This window comes from Seriola aureovittata, chromosome 7 (genome assembly GCF_021018895.1).
Source record: "Seriola aureovittata isolate HTS-2021-v1 ecotype China chromosome 7, ASM2101889v1, whole genome shotgun sequence".
Lineage (NCBI taxonomy): Eukaryota > Metazoa > Chordata > Actinopteri > Carangiformes > Carangidae > Seriola > Seriola aureovittata.
In genome coordinates this window covers 24,801,480-24,819,972 of record NC_079370.1, presented here as the reverse complement: position 1 = coordinate 24,819,972, position 18,493 = coordinate 24,801,480, and the positions used below count along the sequence as shown (strand labels likewise).

The following is an 18,493-nucleotide window of genomic DNA, read 5'->3' as shown; positions in this document are numbered from 1 at the left end:
TTTCACTGACATTATTTATCATGAATGGAACAAGCAATGAAGTACAGCAAACAGCTAGTTCATTAATTCATAAAAATGCCTCTCATGATATGACCTCAGACATGTTACACATGGCAGGTCAAATGACTGACAAATTTATTACTTCATAATTCAATGATTCCTTCAGAGACTAACAGATGAGTTCAAAGGAAAATTCTTTCACTTTTGCGCTGTCAAATGACAGAAGGATAAAGTGCATCCCTTGTGTGAACTCCGAGACAACTCTCCATGGAAGACCCTGGAAAGGAAGGGGGCCACGGCATCTGTACAGATTCCCCCTGTCTCTATCCAACAACCAGTGGAGCATATTTTTACTGCATTGGAGCAATGACAAAAGAAGAATCTTTGCAGAATTCAAATGAAATCACTTCACAGCATTATATGGCCATATGTCAAGCACATCAGTGATATCCTAAAGTTTCGTTGTTTCTCTGGAGCTGATATGAATGTGTGTGAGAAAGCCTTTACAGTGATGTTCCATGTGGTTTCACTATAGAGGGAAAGGAGGTAGAAGAGGAAACTAAAACCTCCCAACAGTAAAAGAAAAAAATATATATATATATTTACAAGTCATGACGGACTTTTTTTTTTTTTTACAGACTAAACTGCAAAATCATGTATTTATGGATCAAGATGTATTGCAGCACTATGACTTCTCAACGATAAACACTGCCACACCTCTTACACACTGTAGTGAAGAATGGGAAATACTTGGGAAAGTACAAGTAACAATCCAAGTTAACATTGATTTCAAATGTGCTGTAATACTTTAGGGCTGCAAGGAGACACAGCAGAGATTTTTTAAAGTAAAAACTAAGAAAATATCAATTATTGAAAATGAACTCAATAAAGAAGAATGGATGACCCCCCAATTCAATGAGTCAAACAAGGGCTTTTTCCAACAGTGGCATTCTCACACAAGTGTTTTACTATAAAAATGTTAGCTTCAGCTGTAAGACTAATGGCTATTTTAAGAGGACTGTCAGTGGAAGGCCTGTGCAAGGAGCAAGCTTCAAGCCTGGAGGTTAAGAGGTGGTGTTGGTGTTCATATACCTTTAAAGAACAGGCCTTAATGTGAACAGGCTGGGGGGAATCAGAGACTGGCCCTTCTCAGGTGTCAGCCTCTATTAGCACTGGAGAAAGTGGGAGATCAAGGTCTGACAGAGGCACATACACACACACATATATATATATATATATATAACTCTGCAAAGTTGTGGGGGAGATCAACTATGCTTATTACCCAGGTTGCTGTGCCTTTTTGGCAAGGTCATACATGACGCCATCCCCACTTTGAACCTGGTGTCGGGAATATGTGTGTGTGCAAACACCACAAACATTGTTTTCATTCCCACCCCCCCCTTTTGATTTCTCGAGCTGACTTTTATGCTTGACTCTTGACAGCACAGAGCCTGTGTCAGACACAGGTGGCAATGTGTCAAATTACACAGGGCCCATATGTGAAGGGCATGTGTGGATGTCTGTGTTTGTAAGTGCCAACATTTTTTTGAGGTATATCTGTAGAACCCCACTGTCACAAAAAAAGCCTCATACCAAGTAAGGCCAGTGACATGCACCTCAGATGCCATCTGACTCAAATTAGAGTGGTTCTGGATGGTTCGGAGGGGCACAGGCTTGTATACAGTAACTGACAACATTTCTACAAACCCATAGCTTGATGGGAACCAGGGACACGGGAGAGTAATGGTTCCAATTTGTTCTAGCTAATCTATCACCTGCTGCTTCTCTACAGAGGGCTTGGATGATCTCTCGTCTCCAAGTGGTAGCAGTTACTTCTGGACTTGTTCACTGACCCCCTTTAAGACTGGAACTGAGTAAGAAAGATGAGAAAGGGAGGGAAGGAAAGTGTGTGTGCGCGCTTGTGTTTTCACTGGTCAATCACTGAACCCTTCTCATGTTGGAAAAAAACAAAGCCAGCCCGGCCTTTTTCATGTACGGGCTTGCTGGTCAAGCCTTGAACCCTGCTGGTTCTGAAAAAATCTGGCTTCCTGTCTGTATCTGCATTAGTATTGTGTATATGTATGTGTAAGTGTGTGTGTGTATGTGTGTGTATATGATGAGCGGCTGCTGAGTGAGGGTCAATGCTGAAACACCATCCAATTTACAATACACATGTTACAAGTGTTTCCCACTCAGCATCCTTGGGAGGGCAGCTTTGATTGGTCCTGCAGAGGAAATGCTGCTGAAATTGCGAGCATATTGCTGTAAACACACAGCAAGACGTGGCCTCGTGGCGGTCTGCTCTCTGTTTGCGCCTCGTTGAAATAAATCAAATGTGAAGCATTGTTGAATCAAAGTAGAGCTGCCAGACATGATACATACACATCACAGCACAAACACACAGCGACACACAGTTATAAAGACTTGCATATGCAAATAAACCATCTCTAAAAACAACAGGGGACAGATAATTAAAATGCTGGTTGTGAATTTTCTTCCTAATCCTGTCTTCGTCTATCCTTTCTTTATTCTTCCTTGAACTCTTTTTTGTTTCATATCAAAAATAGATGAATCCAAACAATTAAACCACTGAGTAAAGGCATCAAAATATCAAATTGAGACATTTACTAAACATTCTTAGTAATGATGCAGATGCCTCAGTTAAGACTGATTCATGTTTCCGACTAGAAAATGATTCCTGTTCATCTCATGGTGCTGTCCAAACAACAGCATTTTGTGAAGTGTGTATTTGGTGTATTTTGAGTCACCATCCATGCACAGATTCTAGGGCTCTTTGTAACTTCTTCCTTTGCTCCTCCATCCCTGAAGAGGATAACTCTCTCCACCAGAGAGTCATCTAACCAAACAACACACAGTTGTGTGTGTGTGTGTTTGTGTGGAAGTGTGTGTGGAAGTGTGTGTGTGTGTGTGTGTGTGTGTGTGTGTGTGTGTGTGTGTGTGTGTGTGTGTGTGACTGTGTGGGTGATGGGGGACCAGTAGCATGTGTGGTCAATTCTAGATGTTTCCAGCAGAGCCTGACCTGGGGCAACCTCACACTGAGCCTGGATTCTTTGTGAGTCATTTGGGAGGGGACTGTTTGTATGTGTGTGGATGTGGGGAGAATGAATGTGAGGGACTATGATTGAAGTTATCATACAGACAAGGACAGCTCTGCTCTTTACTAGTTCAAGGGAAACACCTGACTGTAATTGCACAATGTTGGGGTCTGCGCTTCAACTGTCTACTACAATTGGATGTAACCACAGCACAATATGAATGATCTTTAAAGATATGACAGGCAGGAATCCTGTTAATAAATTAAATGAAATTGAACAATCAACGCTGAATGTTATATAAATTCTAAAAGATAAATAAACCGAGTGAGATTAAATCTATTTAAACATTTCTAAATCTTTGGAAACCACACTCTGCTGCTGTTTGTCTTTCTTGCACCCCTCCTAAGGGAGATCAGAGGTCAGTATTACTCATTATACTGAAGGAGCGTCTCTCTCTACTCACTACACCAACATGCCTCTCCTGTATACAGTGAATCCCCATCAGAAAGGACTCATATTTACCATATATGATCAAAACCTGAGTGAAATTCTGATGTAATTCATGCCTCATGGAAAGGTCATGCTCGCTGTAATTTGGCTGCTGGCGCCATCTGGAATGAGCAGAGGGGTAGATGGACATTACTGGTGTGAGTTTGTATAGTGTGACTGCTGTGGTGTACAGAGAGCTGTATTGTGTTATGTTGTGTGTTCCACGAGGACAGATAAGCTGAGGGCTCTCTGCTTACAGCGGGGATGTGTGTAGGCGAGGGGGCTACTCGTATCCAGGCTGGAGCTCCTTCTTGTCTACGTGCACGGTATGTGTTCATGATTGTATGCATGTGGAAGAAAGACAGAGTATATGTCAAAGTATGTCCGTAGTCGAGTGTCAGTGTGTATGAATCTGCAACATCTGGCCCACTGGGTTCAGGGAGCTGAACTCTGAAGGATGTCTTGTTCCTACACACACTCCATGAAACCCTCATATGGATAAGAAGGTTGTGCATTCACATTGCAGCCCACTCACACTTGTATTCATTGCAGTTCTGTTTGGTTAGAATGTCAGGCACACCCTTAGGTCACCAACCTTAGCTTAAAGCTACTCATATGGATATCATATCAGTCTAAAAATAGAGAACCAAACCCTGTGAAAAAGAAAATCCACAAGAACCTGATGTTTCGCACACACGCACGCACGCACAAATCAACAGTGTGTGTGTGTTTATTCATTGTGTGTGTCTATGTGCTCTCTTCTTGCTCTTTCACATTTCCCCTGAAATGTGATTAAATGTGAAACGGATGCTCTCAATTGTAAAACGAGCAAGTTAGCGTGTGTGTTCAGAAGTTGCATGTGTTGAACAGAGAGTTTGTGTGTCTATGTGTGCATGATCCCCACCTGGTCCATTGAGGAAATCTTTGATCTGGAGGCAGAGCAGAGGGGGGGGTATGCCCGTTTTACTGTCCACTTCTCCTGCTACTGTCTGCAGCCAAAACACGTTGTAGTCAAGAGATTCTGGAAGAGTCTTTCCTGGGTCTGGACAAAATGAGGCAGAAGAAGAGATTAAGAGAAAAAAGAGGAGAGAAGGAGAATGGGAAAAGGAAGAGAACAGGACAGACAAAGAAACTGTGTAAACATATTTAACATTAAGAGATTTTCCATCTACTAGTCTGTTAGTCTTTCTCTGTGGTATGATGGGTTTGTTGCAAAGTTACATTCCCTGCACTTTAAATATGATTTATATCTTAATCAGCTCCAGCTCACCTAGGCACTTGTAGTCAGAAGTTACTCCTCTTAAGGCCACATCAAACACAGACAGCTCCATCCTCTGCTTGCGGTGGTGGCAGCTGAGCAGAGCAGAGGGCTGCAGCACCTGGAGGTACAGGAGAGGTTCCAACACTTGGTCCCCAGCCCCTCTTCTCCCTGGCTGCCTCACTATGGTCACACCCAGCGCCTGGCGTGCTGAGGAGCGACTGGGAGTCGGAAGGCCATCAAGGGAGAGCAGGCTGCTTCTCAGGAGCGGGGAGGCTGGCTGGGAGGTGTTGCTGTTGAAGATGTCCTCAGCTGTCAGGCCTGTGAGGGAACCCTGTGCAGCTGGAGCAGGGTCTGGAGTCGGCGAGGATGAAGCTGGAGGAGACTCAGACAAGATCTCAGGCTGGTTGAGGGCACTCTTTCCTACCTAAAGCAGATGTAAAAGGATCATTTAGTACTATATCAAACATTAGTTTGCACAAAGTTCAATGAAATTACTTGAGACAATGATTCAATAAGAATCTGGCAAATTCACAAGGGACTTTTGGTCCATCATAATTTGCCAGCATCATGCAGTTTATACAGATCCTGTTGACATCACCCACAGACAATTAAAGTCTTTATTAAAGTCAGCTAGATGGGCAGTGAAAGATTAAAGGAAATAACACAATTGCCCCCTGTACTGTACACATTTAAATTACAGTTTAAAACACATCATGATATTGGATAAAATCAATTTGTATAAATTGGGACTGTATGAAAATACCATCATCACATAATTCTATGTCATTCTCAAATGTAAAGTTGATTACAAAACTGCTGTATTAATCCTTTGTACTTATACATGAAGGCACATTTTGCTATTGTGTATGGAATGAATAATTATATACACATGGACAACTGACAGATCCAGAGTTTGACTCACATGCAAGCTTCTGTGTTTTGTGGATGAAGGCTTTTTGTTTACCTTATCCCCAGGCTCCTTCTTCTCCAGTGTGCTGGGAGTGTCGGCCGATAAGGGAAGGGCCTTTGAGGGACTGGAACAAGCATAAGTCATGACAGACAGCTTGCTAGCGGTGAGGAAGATGTCGAAGGGGATGAAGCTGAGGTTCTTGGTGATAGTGGACTTGTGGGAGGGCCTAGCGATGCAGTGGTGGCTGGCCCCACTCTGCTGCTCTATTTGGACGATGCGGATGCGAGCACTGTCGCTGCCGAAGCCGCTGTCCTGCCCAGTTCCGCTGTGACGTGATGAGGAGTCAACGCCCGTCGCAGGGTCACGGCTGCCACGCTTCTGCTCATGTTGACGCACCTGTACATAGAAACAGTGAAAGGTAAGACAATGTTCACACTGATGCTAATCTTTTTTGGACACTTAAGTCAACTGTAGATGGCCGAAAGGGGGGAGAGAAAAGGGTTTCACTAGAAAAAGTTTTGTAAGTGGTGTGCTATTCGAAAACACACACACAAGAGGAGATGCTACCTGTGTAAATTCACAAACACAGCTAAACATGCACACAGTTTTTATGGTTGTGACAAACATGAGAATTCAATTTGCATTAAAACAAATGCCTTATCTCAAACCAAACCAATGTCGTTTGTTAGCATTACAGAAGGGGTCAAGAGCATCAAATAAAAATGGATGAAAGCTTTTTTTCCTTTTTTTTGGTAAAATTTGTTTCTTGTTTGGATCCTGGCTTTACAAGAGGACACAAACCAAATAACTCGCTTGATTGAAACCATGGACAAATTGACCAAAAAAGGAGAGCATCGTATAACCACAGAGACATTAAAGGCATGCTCTGGGACTTTTTCTGTGGTCTAAAAATCATTTTGCACTTCTTGCAATATTGGAAATGTCCTAAGAGAAGGGCCTCACCCTGGCAAATCGAATTGTTTCGTGCACTGACTGTGGTACTGTGTATAAAGCAGCTGAGATTTTATGCTTGGCTCCAACTAACGGATATCGGGAGACTTCCAGCCGTTGCACCAATAAAAAAGCTTTCAGTGACAGATGCTATAAATCAATGTAAGTAGGTTGCTGGGTTTCAAACAACAATGAAAATAGGCATCTTTATTCTGCCAAAGCATGCCATCTTTAAGACTATAAAGAAGCCGCCACTGATTCCCATGGGACAGGAATGAGACAAACATTTCAAACTAAATGCTACCTGCCAACTAATAAATTATTGGACATGTTTATGTAGAACGGACACGAGTGGCTAAAAAAAAAAGCTTGAATAAACATAAACGTTTACGTTTCAAAAATTTCCCAAGCACATGGAAAATATTTTGTAGATGCTACAAAATTCGTGGAACTGACACCGACAAAAAGGCAGAACTAAAAATATTAAAAAAGAGAAGGCAAAGACACATATCAACATGTAAGGCCATTTCAGTTTATTCAACCACTGCGTCACATCATTTCAACAGCCCTCTGACAGCTGCATGCTTGACAGGTGCATCATGAAGAGACTTAGGCCTATTCATCATAATCATTTCCAATAACATGTCCAACACATTATTACCCCACTATTAAGGCCTCTCCCTCATGCTTCTCCTTCATGTTAATGGTTACAATGTCAGTCTCAATTAGCTACTGCTGCCTTTTGAGACATGATTATGATAAATTGAAAAAGTTAAAAAATACAGAGGGGGAGAGTTTTCAATAGACCCAAGGTGTGTCCCATCCTATCCCACCATCGTCTGCCCCAACCTGCACATGGTTGCTATTATAACATGTACTCTTAGCTGCCCGCTCTCTTTCTCTACATCCCACCCACTCCATGAGAATTTTAAATGTATATTATTGCTGTGGTGGAGATAGTGTTTCAAGACCTCCAGGCAAATACTAAACCCACTGGCAGGACATTAGACAGAATACTTGACTTATTAGATATTTCCTATTCTAAACAGTGTCATCAAAGGCTAAGAACAAGAGCCATATAAAACACCGCGGCATGCCTGCCCGCCTGCCTGTTCTGTTCTGCCGGGCTCATGTGAGGGGCTTCCATAGACTCGGCCCTGCCAGATTCCTCTCCTTTCCCTGGCCTAATGAGGACAGGATGTGTGCACTCCTTTTCTGTAGAAATGTAAGATTTTCCAAGCAATGGGGAGGGGAGAGAAGGCAGAAAAGGGCCTAGACCTGTCTCCATGTGTGTTGTGTTAAGTGGGTAAAACTTGTACTGAGGTAAGGAGGTATTTCAAAAAGGTACTTGGCAGGGGCAAAATGTCCACTCCAAGGAGCGCCCCACGTTGGAAGGGACAAATAAGCTGCACAGCAGCTGGGAAAGAGCAAGCGCCAGGAGAAACTGCCAGATACTCTTTACGCTTCTCTGTCTCTCTTCCCAAGCAGGCTGTACACATGCATTTACAATTACAGTAAATACCCCGTCTTCTTTTTAACCACCACTACTAAGAGAGTGCCCCCTAAGCAAATTCTTGGTCTATATTTAGATGTGCTTACGAGTGGAATAAGGGATAATGGGGAGCACAAATGGGGGGTGTAGAGGAAAAGAGACAATGAGAAAATACACCACAGCGCACAGTTGTTCATATAGTTTGACTCAACACATGCAATCAATGCATTCGCAGACATGTACGGATAAACACACATGAAGTCAGTTGCATTCCCAGGGTTTGATCTCAGCGAGTGTTTTAAAGCTCACAACTGTATTGTTCCCTGTGTTTCTGGGCTTGGTTATAGCCTCACTGCGCTTACTCACTGAAAAAGAGAACAGGTATACACAGAAAACATAAACCTATCGCTCTGTAGTCTATATGCTTTAACCTTTAGCCAATTTATTCACTGACAGAGGGCAATAAATTCAGAATACAAACATGTACTGCAACTACAGGCCTGGTCCCAGCTGAAATCCCCTTTTCCAACCATTACTTTCTATTATATTGTATAATGGCTGCACTGAAGCGCTGTTTCCAGATCCCAATGCAATCTTTCTCTGGACTTAGTTGATCATGATCATGAAAGTGGGACTACACACACATACACACAACGGCCCCCCCAAACCCAATCGGCCAGTCATGAAGTCATCCCCTCAGAGTCTCTAGGCAGAAAATTCTGGAAAATGGAGGATAATCCCCAAAGTGTGAAACCATGAGTCTCCCAAGTGCCAATCATATCAGAGCGCATCTGTACGACTTCTGACCCCTATTTCTGTCAGTGTAACTCAGAACAGCTTGGCTAGAGGAAGGCTAATATGTGGAAGCAAATGTCACATCATCCAAATGCCACCCGTTTACAGTGTTGGCTGGCTAGTTGAATATGACAACATAACTTTTACATCTGAATACCACATATGCGGCTGATTGTTTCCAGATGAAAGAAAAGTAGGTTGCAATTCAAGTTCAGAGATCAGGGAACATGAAAATCTGAATGTTTTAAGATGGTAGGGAAATCCATGGTAGTCGATAGGAAAGAATATAATAAATACAGTCCAAGTAGCAAAGGTGACTATTATTCCTTTCAAAAGGTTCCATTTAAAAGCCACATATCCCCACTGAAGTCTGAATCTAGTCAAATTATATAATAAAGGCTTCCAGTGTGCCCAAGTTTACTTTAGGGGAATGAAAAGGACTAAAATAAAGCATGAAAAAAGACTGGTCACTACATGTTAAGGGTAACACAAAAAACATCAGGGCAAATATAACAAAAAAATGTTTTTGCTACTAGTGTGATATGCCATATTATTAAATAAGAATAAGAATGAAGTACATGAGAACGGACAATGCCACAAAAAAACACCATAGAAACACAAAGAAAATCGCACAGAATAAATAACTGAGAGCACGGCATCATCAGTAAATAATTATATGTGAGTTTTGTGACATAATGTACTGGTGAATGGAGAGTGTGGTTGAGTGAAATTAGGAAGTGGGCTAATTGTGGGAGAAGGTCAAGGCAGCGGTATTAAAAGAACTAGAGCATTAGTGTTGAGTGAAAGAGGTCAGCAACTTGACACTATTAGAGAATTACAGCGTTGTTCAAAGAAACTGATGAGGGGACAGAGTTGTCACCTAGAGACAGAAATAAACAGGCAAATTTCTTAACTATGTCATGTTTTCTTCAATAAAAAACAAAGGTAATGCACATGTACTGCGTTTCCATTTCTGGGTGTCAGCTCCCAAGGTTTTCCTATCATGGTAAAATATGTGCTTGTTTTATAACTTAAACAAATATGTCAGTTACTGTAGAGAGAAAACAAGCTGCTATTAGCAGCACTTCTGAACCTAAGTGAAACCAGTGGCAGGCAGTTGCAGTGAGCTGCTTTTCAAACATTTCATGTTAAAGAATTGTTTATTGTTTATCACACTTTTGTTCTGCTGTAGCTCCCGCAGAATTCCCATTGAAAAACATGGTAGGTCAGGTTACTAAATCTTTTTGACAGAACTATTCAGTTGAGCTTCGTGCTTGCAGGATGTCTGCATGGAAATTAACTTCTGTATCTTGACAACATCAGAGTTTACAGGTTAGGCCCTGCTGTGCTACCCACTATTGTTTACTAGAACCATAAAGCTGATAACAGGCCTCTGTGCCTTTGTGCAGATGGAAGAAAACCTCAATGCAGCAATACCTCATCTTAATCAAAAATAATAACAATAATACTTAACCAAATGCCATAAAGACCGCAATTCATTCTCTTATTTTCTTGTGGAGAACAGAAGAGGGAAGACATTCATAATATGAAGTCACTGCTCTCTTTATGCCACAACAGCGGTCACAAAAAAGGGCATCAAAGGCAGTCATTTAATACTTGTAACTTTGTTTCAATAACAAAGGCAACCTGCTATGCACTTCAACTGAACCACAACAAAGAAGCAATGGAAGGTCGCGACCCCGGAGCTTGCAAATGGATGCCGAGTGCTTCAGAGTGACTGTCAACTGCACTTTAAACACAGTGTACTCTGGGCGCAGAGTGGGGCCATTTTAACAAGCTCCCCTCCACCCAGTTATGCTGGTTGGTGGGTTTATTCCTCCAGGGTTAAACAACATGTTTCTCAAAGGAGCATGAGAGACAATATCTGACACATTTTCTTCTCTCTTCTCACAGTCCAGGCCCCCAAGCATCTCTCCTTTGTCCCTTTCTCCTTCTATCTGCTTTGAACAGGATTAGAGAAATAACAATGAGAGAATATTTTGCCTTCCATGTCAGAGACTCTTATTCCCCTGATTTCATGTGACATACAGGGGGGAAAGCAAACATCCGGGTGACAGTAATAATTTATGCATGTTTACATTCCTAAAGCGCTGGGTCAGTTGGAACACTTTTCTTTCCGGAAAGACCTACCGGAGGAAAAGTGAGGAGAGGAGAGGACTGAGTGGGACATGGCTGGTCTAAATAGAGGAACGCCTGTGAAACACCTCCAAAAACAAAGGAAAGATGAACAGACAAGAAAACATGAATGCAGAGATGATGTCCTTCCATTTTCGGCTGCTTTATGGTTTGGAAAAGTCCTGGCTCAAAAACAAAGATGCAAAATGATAAAGGCTGGAGAATGAAAAGAAAAATTGTGAAAAGAGTGAGTTAATTCAGTCCATATGGGATCTACAGTATGCTGCTCAACAGAAACCTGGCTCTGAGAGATGTGGCGGCCAAAGACTCCGTTTTATAATTGATTGAACTTCAAAACCTGTTTTCTCCTACGCCTGCACACGACATTAGTTTACTTACAAATATTTTGGCACAAATAGAATGCAGATTGCCATTGCTTCGTAAAACAGAACTGTATCCAGAGCTCTGACATTCAGCAGGCTGCAGTGTTGTGCTCAACACGTTGAGTTTAATACCGAGGCCTTCTCAGTATGACTCTAGGCCCTCGAAGACGCTCGCCAAACCCACCATGCCCCGCTCTTAATCTCTGGCAATCAAGAATGATTTAAAAGGTCTGACAGACACCACCCTTTAAGCTCAACAGGAGACTTATTGCATCAGTCATCCTCAACAGATCCACCAGTCTAAACCAAAACCCTGATTCAGATCCACCAATCAAATCCAACAGTTGGGTTCGGGGTGATTGTGAGGACATGCAAGAATTACCCCATATCACTACAAAAACACTGCCTTTTTGTATAAGCAGGATGCACTGTAGTTGTATTACTCATTGAAGGAAGTGTTCAAAAATGCCAGAACAATTCCTAGATTAATAACACAACCGTGTTAGTGAAAACAAACACAGGGGAAAAGTGTCCTGACCACCATGATGTAACTATTCAGAAATGATACACAGACCTTCTCTGCTCATCCAACATAATCTCTTGGCTGGAATAGGATGCTGCTGAATGGACTTTATCACCAAATACTTCCATCATTAATGATAAACAAGATATCAGCCATATGGTAAACAAAGCAGGGAGAGTAAAAACATTGAAGTTTTATAATAAAGTTATCATGGGGCTAAAGCCAGATGGAGAACTTGGCAGAACTAATGTGGCTGATAAATGGATGAATTGCTTTTGTACATGTAATATAAAAAAAAGTATATTAACGTCCTCTCCTACACCCCTGGACGACTGCAACCTGACTCCTTACATTTTATTTGGTAACTAATTAAATTAAGATGAAGGCCAGATGTGGAGAAAGGTGTAATTAGAAGACACACTATAGTAAAAGTGAAAGTGAATGAGAGACAGAAGCACCCTGGGGTCTGTCCTAATTGCTGTGATCCTGGCTTCCACAGCAGCAGAGTCATCATCAGACTTTTTTTCCTTCATCCTCTCTTCTTTCTTTCCATGGGAATGGGGTAGAGAACAACTGGCTCTCATTAACTGTCACCATCCCTATTTGCTTTTGAAATTTGTGTGGGGGTAATTTTCTAATCTAATACTCAGGCTGCAGTGTTTGCACATGCCAAGTGTCCCTGAGTGAGGTGGGCTTGATGGTGACAATGGCATCTGAAAGTTGTGGGTGTGAAAGTGTCTGTGGGTAAGCATCTCTGAAAAAAAAAAGAAGTGAAATCTCTGAGTTAGTTGCAGTTACATTAGTTACATTGCAACTTGACTTTAAATCTATTAATTTTGTCATTGGTAAACAAGAATGAATTGTAAAGAGCACTGACTCTTGAAGATGAAGAATATTTATATCTAGTGGATAAAAAGTGGGTCAATGCACGCAGTGATGTTTTCACTCCACTACACTTAGTGCAGCAAAGTGATCATCAGGTTTCAGCCTGGCCCTCAAGATCACTCATCCAAGCTTTCAACTTAACATCATTAACTTTGGCATTATGTTTTCAAAAAACAAACAACAAAAGAGCCTTCAAACTGCATTGTATTCAGCCTGGGCTGAAACAGTTCACAAAAGCAGACGTCTGAGAGACTTCAAAAAGCAGCAGAGATGCCTTTCATTAGGTCATAGAGTGTTCTTCTGAAACGCCTGCCTGCGCTGCCTGGCGGCCATGTCTGTTTTCTCTGCTTTAGTAACAAGGTCATGGGGAAACAGCAACAGCAGGGAAAACAATGGTGACCTGAGGTGAGATGAGGCTGTTTAGAGCAGGACGGGGTGGGAGGTGCAGGGTTGAGAAGGGCAGATGAACCCCAGGTGGTCTGCTGAGGACTGTGAGTGATGCTGCTGTGATCAGCCCACACCCTTGGGAGCCAGCACACACACACTCGTGGTTATGAAAGGACACACTTGCGAGCATAAACCAGCCTGTAAACGCATTCAGAAGTGAGTGCACGGACACACACAACTGTGAACATGTGAGCACACACAATATGCACACAAGATTGCATACAAATTCAAAGAGCGGCGTGAAGACAAGAACAATCCTGGCTCGGTGTCTATTTACAGAGCTGAAATTAGAAGAGGAGGACTGAAGTAATCTTCCTTTAATTTCTCCCTGGATGTGCTCCCAGGATTGAGAGAGACAAAGGCTCTTATGTGCTGTATGTTAGGTTCTCAAAGGAGAATGATGCAAGACCCCCTGTCCCCTCATGTGAGTTAGCAGGGAGGGCCTCGATAAGGGGGACATAGAGGACAAGGCTAGAGGACACATTGATACAAGAACAGACCAAAATTCGACAACGTCACAAAAAGTTACGCTGACTACAGAAATGACCTGCAGACTGTAGGATACTGCAGGCTGAAGTGGACAAGTTCAGTTCAAGACAACATCGCGAGAGAAGGAACAATTTCAGGTGTTTAGGTTTAAAAGCCCCATCACTTAGCTGTGATGGTGGGATCCAGAAGCAGATTTTAACATGGAGGGAATATGTCTCATCATAACTCATTTTCTGCTCTGGCTGGAGGACTGGGATTTCAAAATACTGCATCCTAAATGAACACTTTATCCACATTAGATTTTACCTCTCAGTGTTAGAATATGTGAGGTGCAATTTGACATGCACGTCTGAACTCCTGGAGTGGCTCTAAACAGACAACCTGAAACAGGTGAGGTATAAAATCAAGCCCCCCTCTTGACTATCTAAAGCACCTGAGCTATGTTTTTGAGTTGGGTCTCAAGTGGCTGCATGGCACCTATCTGTGCATACCTATCATTGCCTGTGCTCCATTTGGGTACACACGCCTCTGTCCAGTTTTAGGGCCAGTCACAAGCCCTATGTACAAAGATATCATTCATTTCACACATGCATTCATAGATAGCAGCTGATTAAATATTTAGTTCTTCAAACATGTAAAGAAACTAAATTTAACACAGTTTGCTTTTGTTGTTTGACAAACAGTTTAAAGAAAGGTGTTTTGCATAATCATAAAGCAGACATGCAGCCAGTGTTTACATTTGAGAAGCATTTTTGCTTGAAAAATTACTTAAACAATAAATCAATTATCAAAATTGTTGTCAATTAGATTTCTGTTGATTAATAAACTAATCATTTTAGCACCTAATAAAATCTTGGTGGTTACAAGTGAGATTGCATATGGGGACTTACAAGATTTAATATTTTACTCCTGTGTGACCTGGATCAGATACTAGCAGAGAGATGTGGAAAAAAGAGAAAATGTGCCTGAACCATGGAAAATCTTCCAAAAGCCTGGAATGATGTGTGAATTTTGATTTAGGGTAAATATTTAGTTTAATGAGAGCAGTCCAGGAGGAACTCAGTAGTAGCCTACTCCAATCAACCACAGGAGTTCAAAAATCACAGTCAGGAAGAAGCAGATACTGTACGCTGATATAGTCAAATGCAAACATTTACATGAACATGCGTGCATGTGCGCACATGCAAACCCACACACTCTTAATACACTATCCAAGTTACAGACAGTGAACCCAATACTCTCCATCACCTGTTATTCTAGGTGGAATCTTGCTTATACAGGTGTAGAGAAAAAAAAATCTGTTTCCTCTTTTCACCTCTTCAGACAAACACTCTGGGCTTTTTCACTGAACGAAGTCTACTATGGTGTGTGTGTATATGTGTGACTGTACTAGTTGGCCTGGTGTGCCCTGCTTTTACTAGTCCCCTGAGTCTGCAACACTGTTTCCCTTGCAGGCAGAGAGAGAGGGTACTCCTGACTCCTCCTCACCTGAGTCGACACCCGATCCCAGGGTTCACGATGGGGGCCTGCTCCCTCTCCTCAAAGGCGCCGTTTGTTTCCCGACTCTAATAGAATTCCAACCTTCGTGATTTTATCTGGAGTTTTCACGCCAATTTTGCCAAAACTGATTGAGGGCAGAGCAAATTCAGCTGCTACTGATCTCAAATAGACAGAGTTTCCAAGGGGCCAGTTTAAGAATGTGCCACGGTTATGCTTTGAGAAGAAAGCTGGTCGGGGTGCGGGGGCTGAACAGGGAAGGTGAGTTGTTATGACTGGCTGTCAATTAGCAGTTGATTCACACAGGAGGGTCAGTGAGACATGAACAAAAAAGGAAAAAAAAAAGATACGGTTTCATAACAAAAGAAGGGCAGCGAGATGAACACTGGCTATGAAAATATGTATGTTTAAGATAAGCTGAGACAACAACGCTTACTTAACCAATGTGAGGCAGCCAAAATGGAAAAGGAGATCGCTGTGCAAGAAGCCTTATTTATTATTACTCTTAGCAGCAACAGGGTGAATGAAAATACTGCTACGTAGGATGGGAAGGGGTCAGGGTGAAAGGGATCTGGCCCTCAGAGAGGGTTAATAGCCAGGTTGACTGGTTAAGAGCTGACCCCGCAGGAATGTCAGCTCCCACATTTATGGACAAATACTTTACACAGAACCAGAAATCAAAGCAAACACCGGATTCAGATTTTCTTTTTCTCACTGTGTCATGTCTCATCTCATTAGATTTCTCCCCTACTCTTGTTCCCTTTTGCATCCTCTCTCAGGCTGTCTCCACTTTCTTACTCTCTGCCTTGTTCCTTTCTCCATGCTTCAGATTTTCACTCTCATCTAATGTCTCCCTATTTCTGTTGGCCAGCAGCGCTCATAAAAGCTCCTCTGACACCTCACTGTCCTGAAAAGATCGGAGGTCAAGAAAGAAACTTCAGTTCTCAAAGCTCAACAGCTACGAGACAATATGAAACACTCATCACGAAGAGGAGCGGTCTTGGAAAAGGTTTACTTTAAACATACACAGACAAGGATCCAGCCTTAGGTTGCTCGCTGAGCCAAGCTTGTCAACAACACTGTGGCTTAGATAAGCTGTTTTATGTGCTTTTGGCAATCTGGCTAACACTCCTACATGAGTGAGAGCTAAATTGCTATACAAGAGAGCAGAATAGGTCACTAAGCTTCCAATCTCCCAAGGTGTAACATTTGGTAGCATTTGGACAGAGGACTGAGGTGAAGAAAGGTCTTCATTTGTCTCATAGGTGTTATTATTGTATTTATCTGCAAGCAATGTCTGAGGTGTCTGCTGACTGCTGACTACTGTCAGGGATTACATAATTAAATTATGAAATAAATGTAATTGTATTCTGTTAGAGTTAATGAGAAAAGTTTTATTATTAAATCTGAAGAATATGAAGAATATAATGTTCCTGTTCCTGCTTTGCATCTTTTGGCTGAGCAGGAACACCTTCTGTTGGTTTGTCTGTGGACAAGCGAGTCAGGTAGGTGATAAGTATGAGAACACACTCTAACTTCAATTACCAGTGTTTTCATTAAATATTAACCGGAGAGGTCATTAGGTTGTGAAATTTCTCTAGGGCTCCAACAGAATAGATTAGTGGTACTGAAAAGTAATCCAAAAGTAATCAGATGTAATAAGTTACATTAATTTGATGAAGTGAGTAAAACTGTTACTATTTACACCTCTAACAGGGTAATTAGTAATCTGTAACCCATTACATGTGAAAAATAACCTTCACAACACTGCTGCTGACTGATCTACATCACACTATGGCCTTTTACATCAACTCTGATTCTTCATCATTTTCTACAATACACAACTTTAAAATCTATAAAACAAGAATAGTAAAAAAAAAACCCTCCACTGTCCAAACACATTTAACTGTAGTTGAGTGTGGCTGTGTGGATGACATGCACAAAAAAAACACATGCATCAGTAAAACGCAGCCTCCTCCCCACTAATAGCTTAAAACTGCCGTCCAAACCCACTGACAAACCAAAGCAGCTACTGACCAGCGAACTCGTGCCTACTGTAAATTCACTTCTCACAGTGGTTCGTCTTGGCTGCCGATCTACCCCGCTGTCTAAGTGCTGCTGCATTAGTCCAGCTTTGCATGAGAGTGCACCCTGTGTGCGTCCTTAGTGCAGGTGTTTAAGACTACACAGATGTAATAATACAGGAATATCATAATCTACAGACTGTTGCTAGAAGCGGAACCTACTCCACTGTAAGCCAACTTCATACATAACTAGCCGGCTCTGGATGAACTAACACTTTTCCAACCAGGAGCTGTGCCAGTCCCACGAGGAAAAAAGTGATGAATGAGAGAAGACGAAGAGCATGGAAAAGAGAGGGCAGTGATAAATAGGGGAATGAAATAAGAGTGGGATGAAAGCAAAAAGATGCAGGAGATTGAGAAGGAATGAGAAAGTTGGTGGCAGACAGCTGCATACAGCCTTACAATGTCAAATGATGCAAAAAGAGTAGGAATATAAGAAAAGAGAGAGAAAGAGTGGGAGAGGAAGAAAGAAGGAATAGAGATAAGGCAGGTAATGGGTGACTGAGAGGTTTTCACCCATTTGTGTTTACTAAAAACTGTAATTCAGAGTTTCCTGTGACGCCTGATACTGTCCTGAACCTGGGTACTGCCTTAACGTGCGTTTGTGTGTGCACTGGCATCAGTGTATGTGTGTGCATGAGTGTTGGAGGAAGTCTAAAGCCCTGTTTCCCATGCGTGTAATCATCCCAGGATGAGGTGGAGGATGAAGCAGAGCGGGACTTCCCCTGCACCAGAGGGTATTTTCCTCTCACATTGTGGTACAAGCACATGGCTGACCCGAGCTGCCTCTGTCTGTGTGTGTGTCACAGAGAGAGAGAGAGAGGGAGAGAGGGAGAGAGACCAACATGGGATGAAGAAAGCACTTTTTTTTTTTTTTTTTTACAATAATCTGTATCCTTGCTCTTTACCAGTTTGGTGGGACAATAATAAAATACTTTGGGAGCTTGTCATAGTGGCAGCTGATGCCAACAATGACAGCTTACACTGTAAATCTACATGAAGGAACGGATGGCATTGAGGTGGTAAATAAGAGAATGATATAGTGTATGCAGAGGAAGAAGTGGTGGTTAAGAGAGACGAGAGACAGACAGTGAG

At 42.1% G+C, this 18,493-nt stretch overlaps 1 protein-coding gene across 3 annotated transcripts in view; it reads right to left on the bottom strand.

The window, feature by feature from the left end:
• Nucleotides 1–18,493, bottom strand: part of LOC130172703 (intermembrane lipid transfer protein VPS13B-like) — a 322,841-nt gene that overhangs the window by 81,559 nt on the left and 222,789 nt on the right. For all 3 annotated transcript variants that reach the window (XM_056381575.1, XM_056381576.1, XM_056381574.1), the window contains exons 35-37: nt 5,771–6,112; nt 4,816–5,230; nt 4,450–4,587 (exon numbers count right to left, since the gene is read on the bottom strand). In XM_056381575.1, coding sequence (XP_056237550.1) covers nt 4,450–4,587; nt 4,816–5,230; nt 5,771–6,112 — 895 coding nt within the window. The remainder of the gene's footprint in view (nt 1–4,449; nt 4,588–4,815; nt 5,231–5,770; nt 6,113–18,493) is intronic.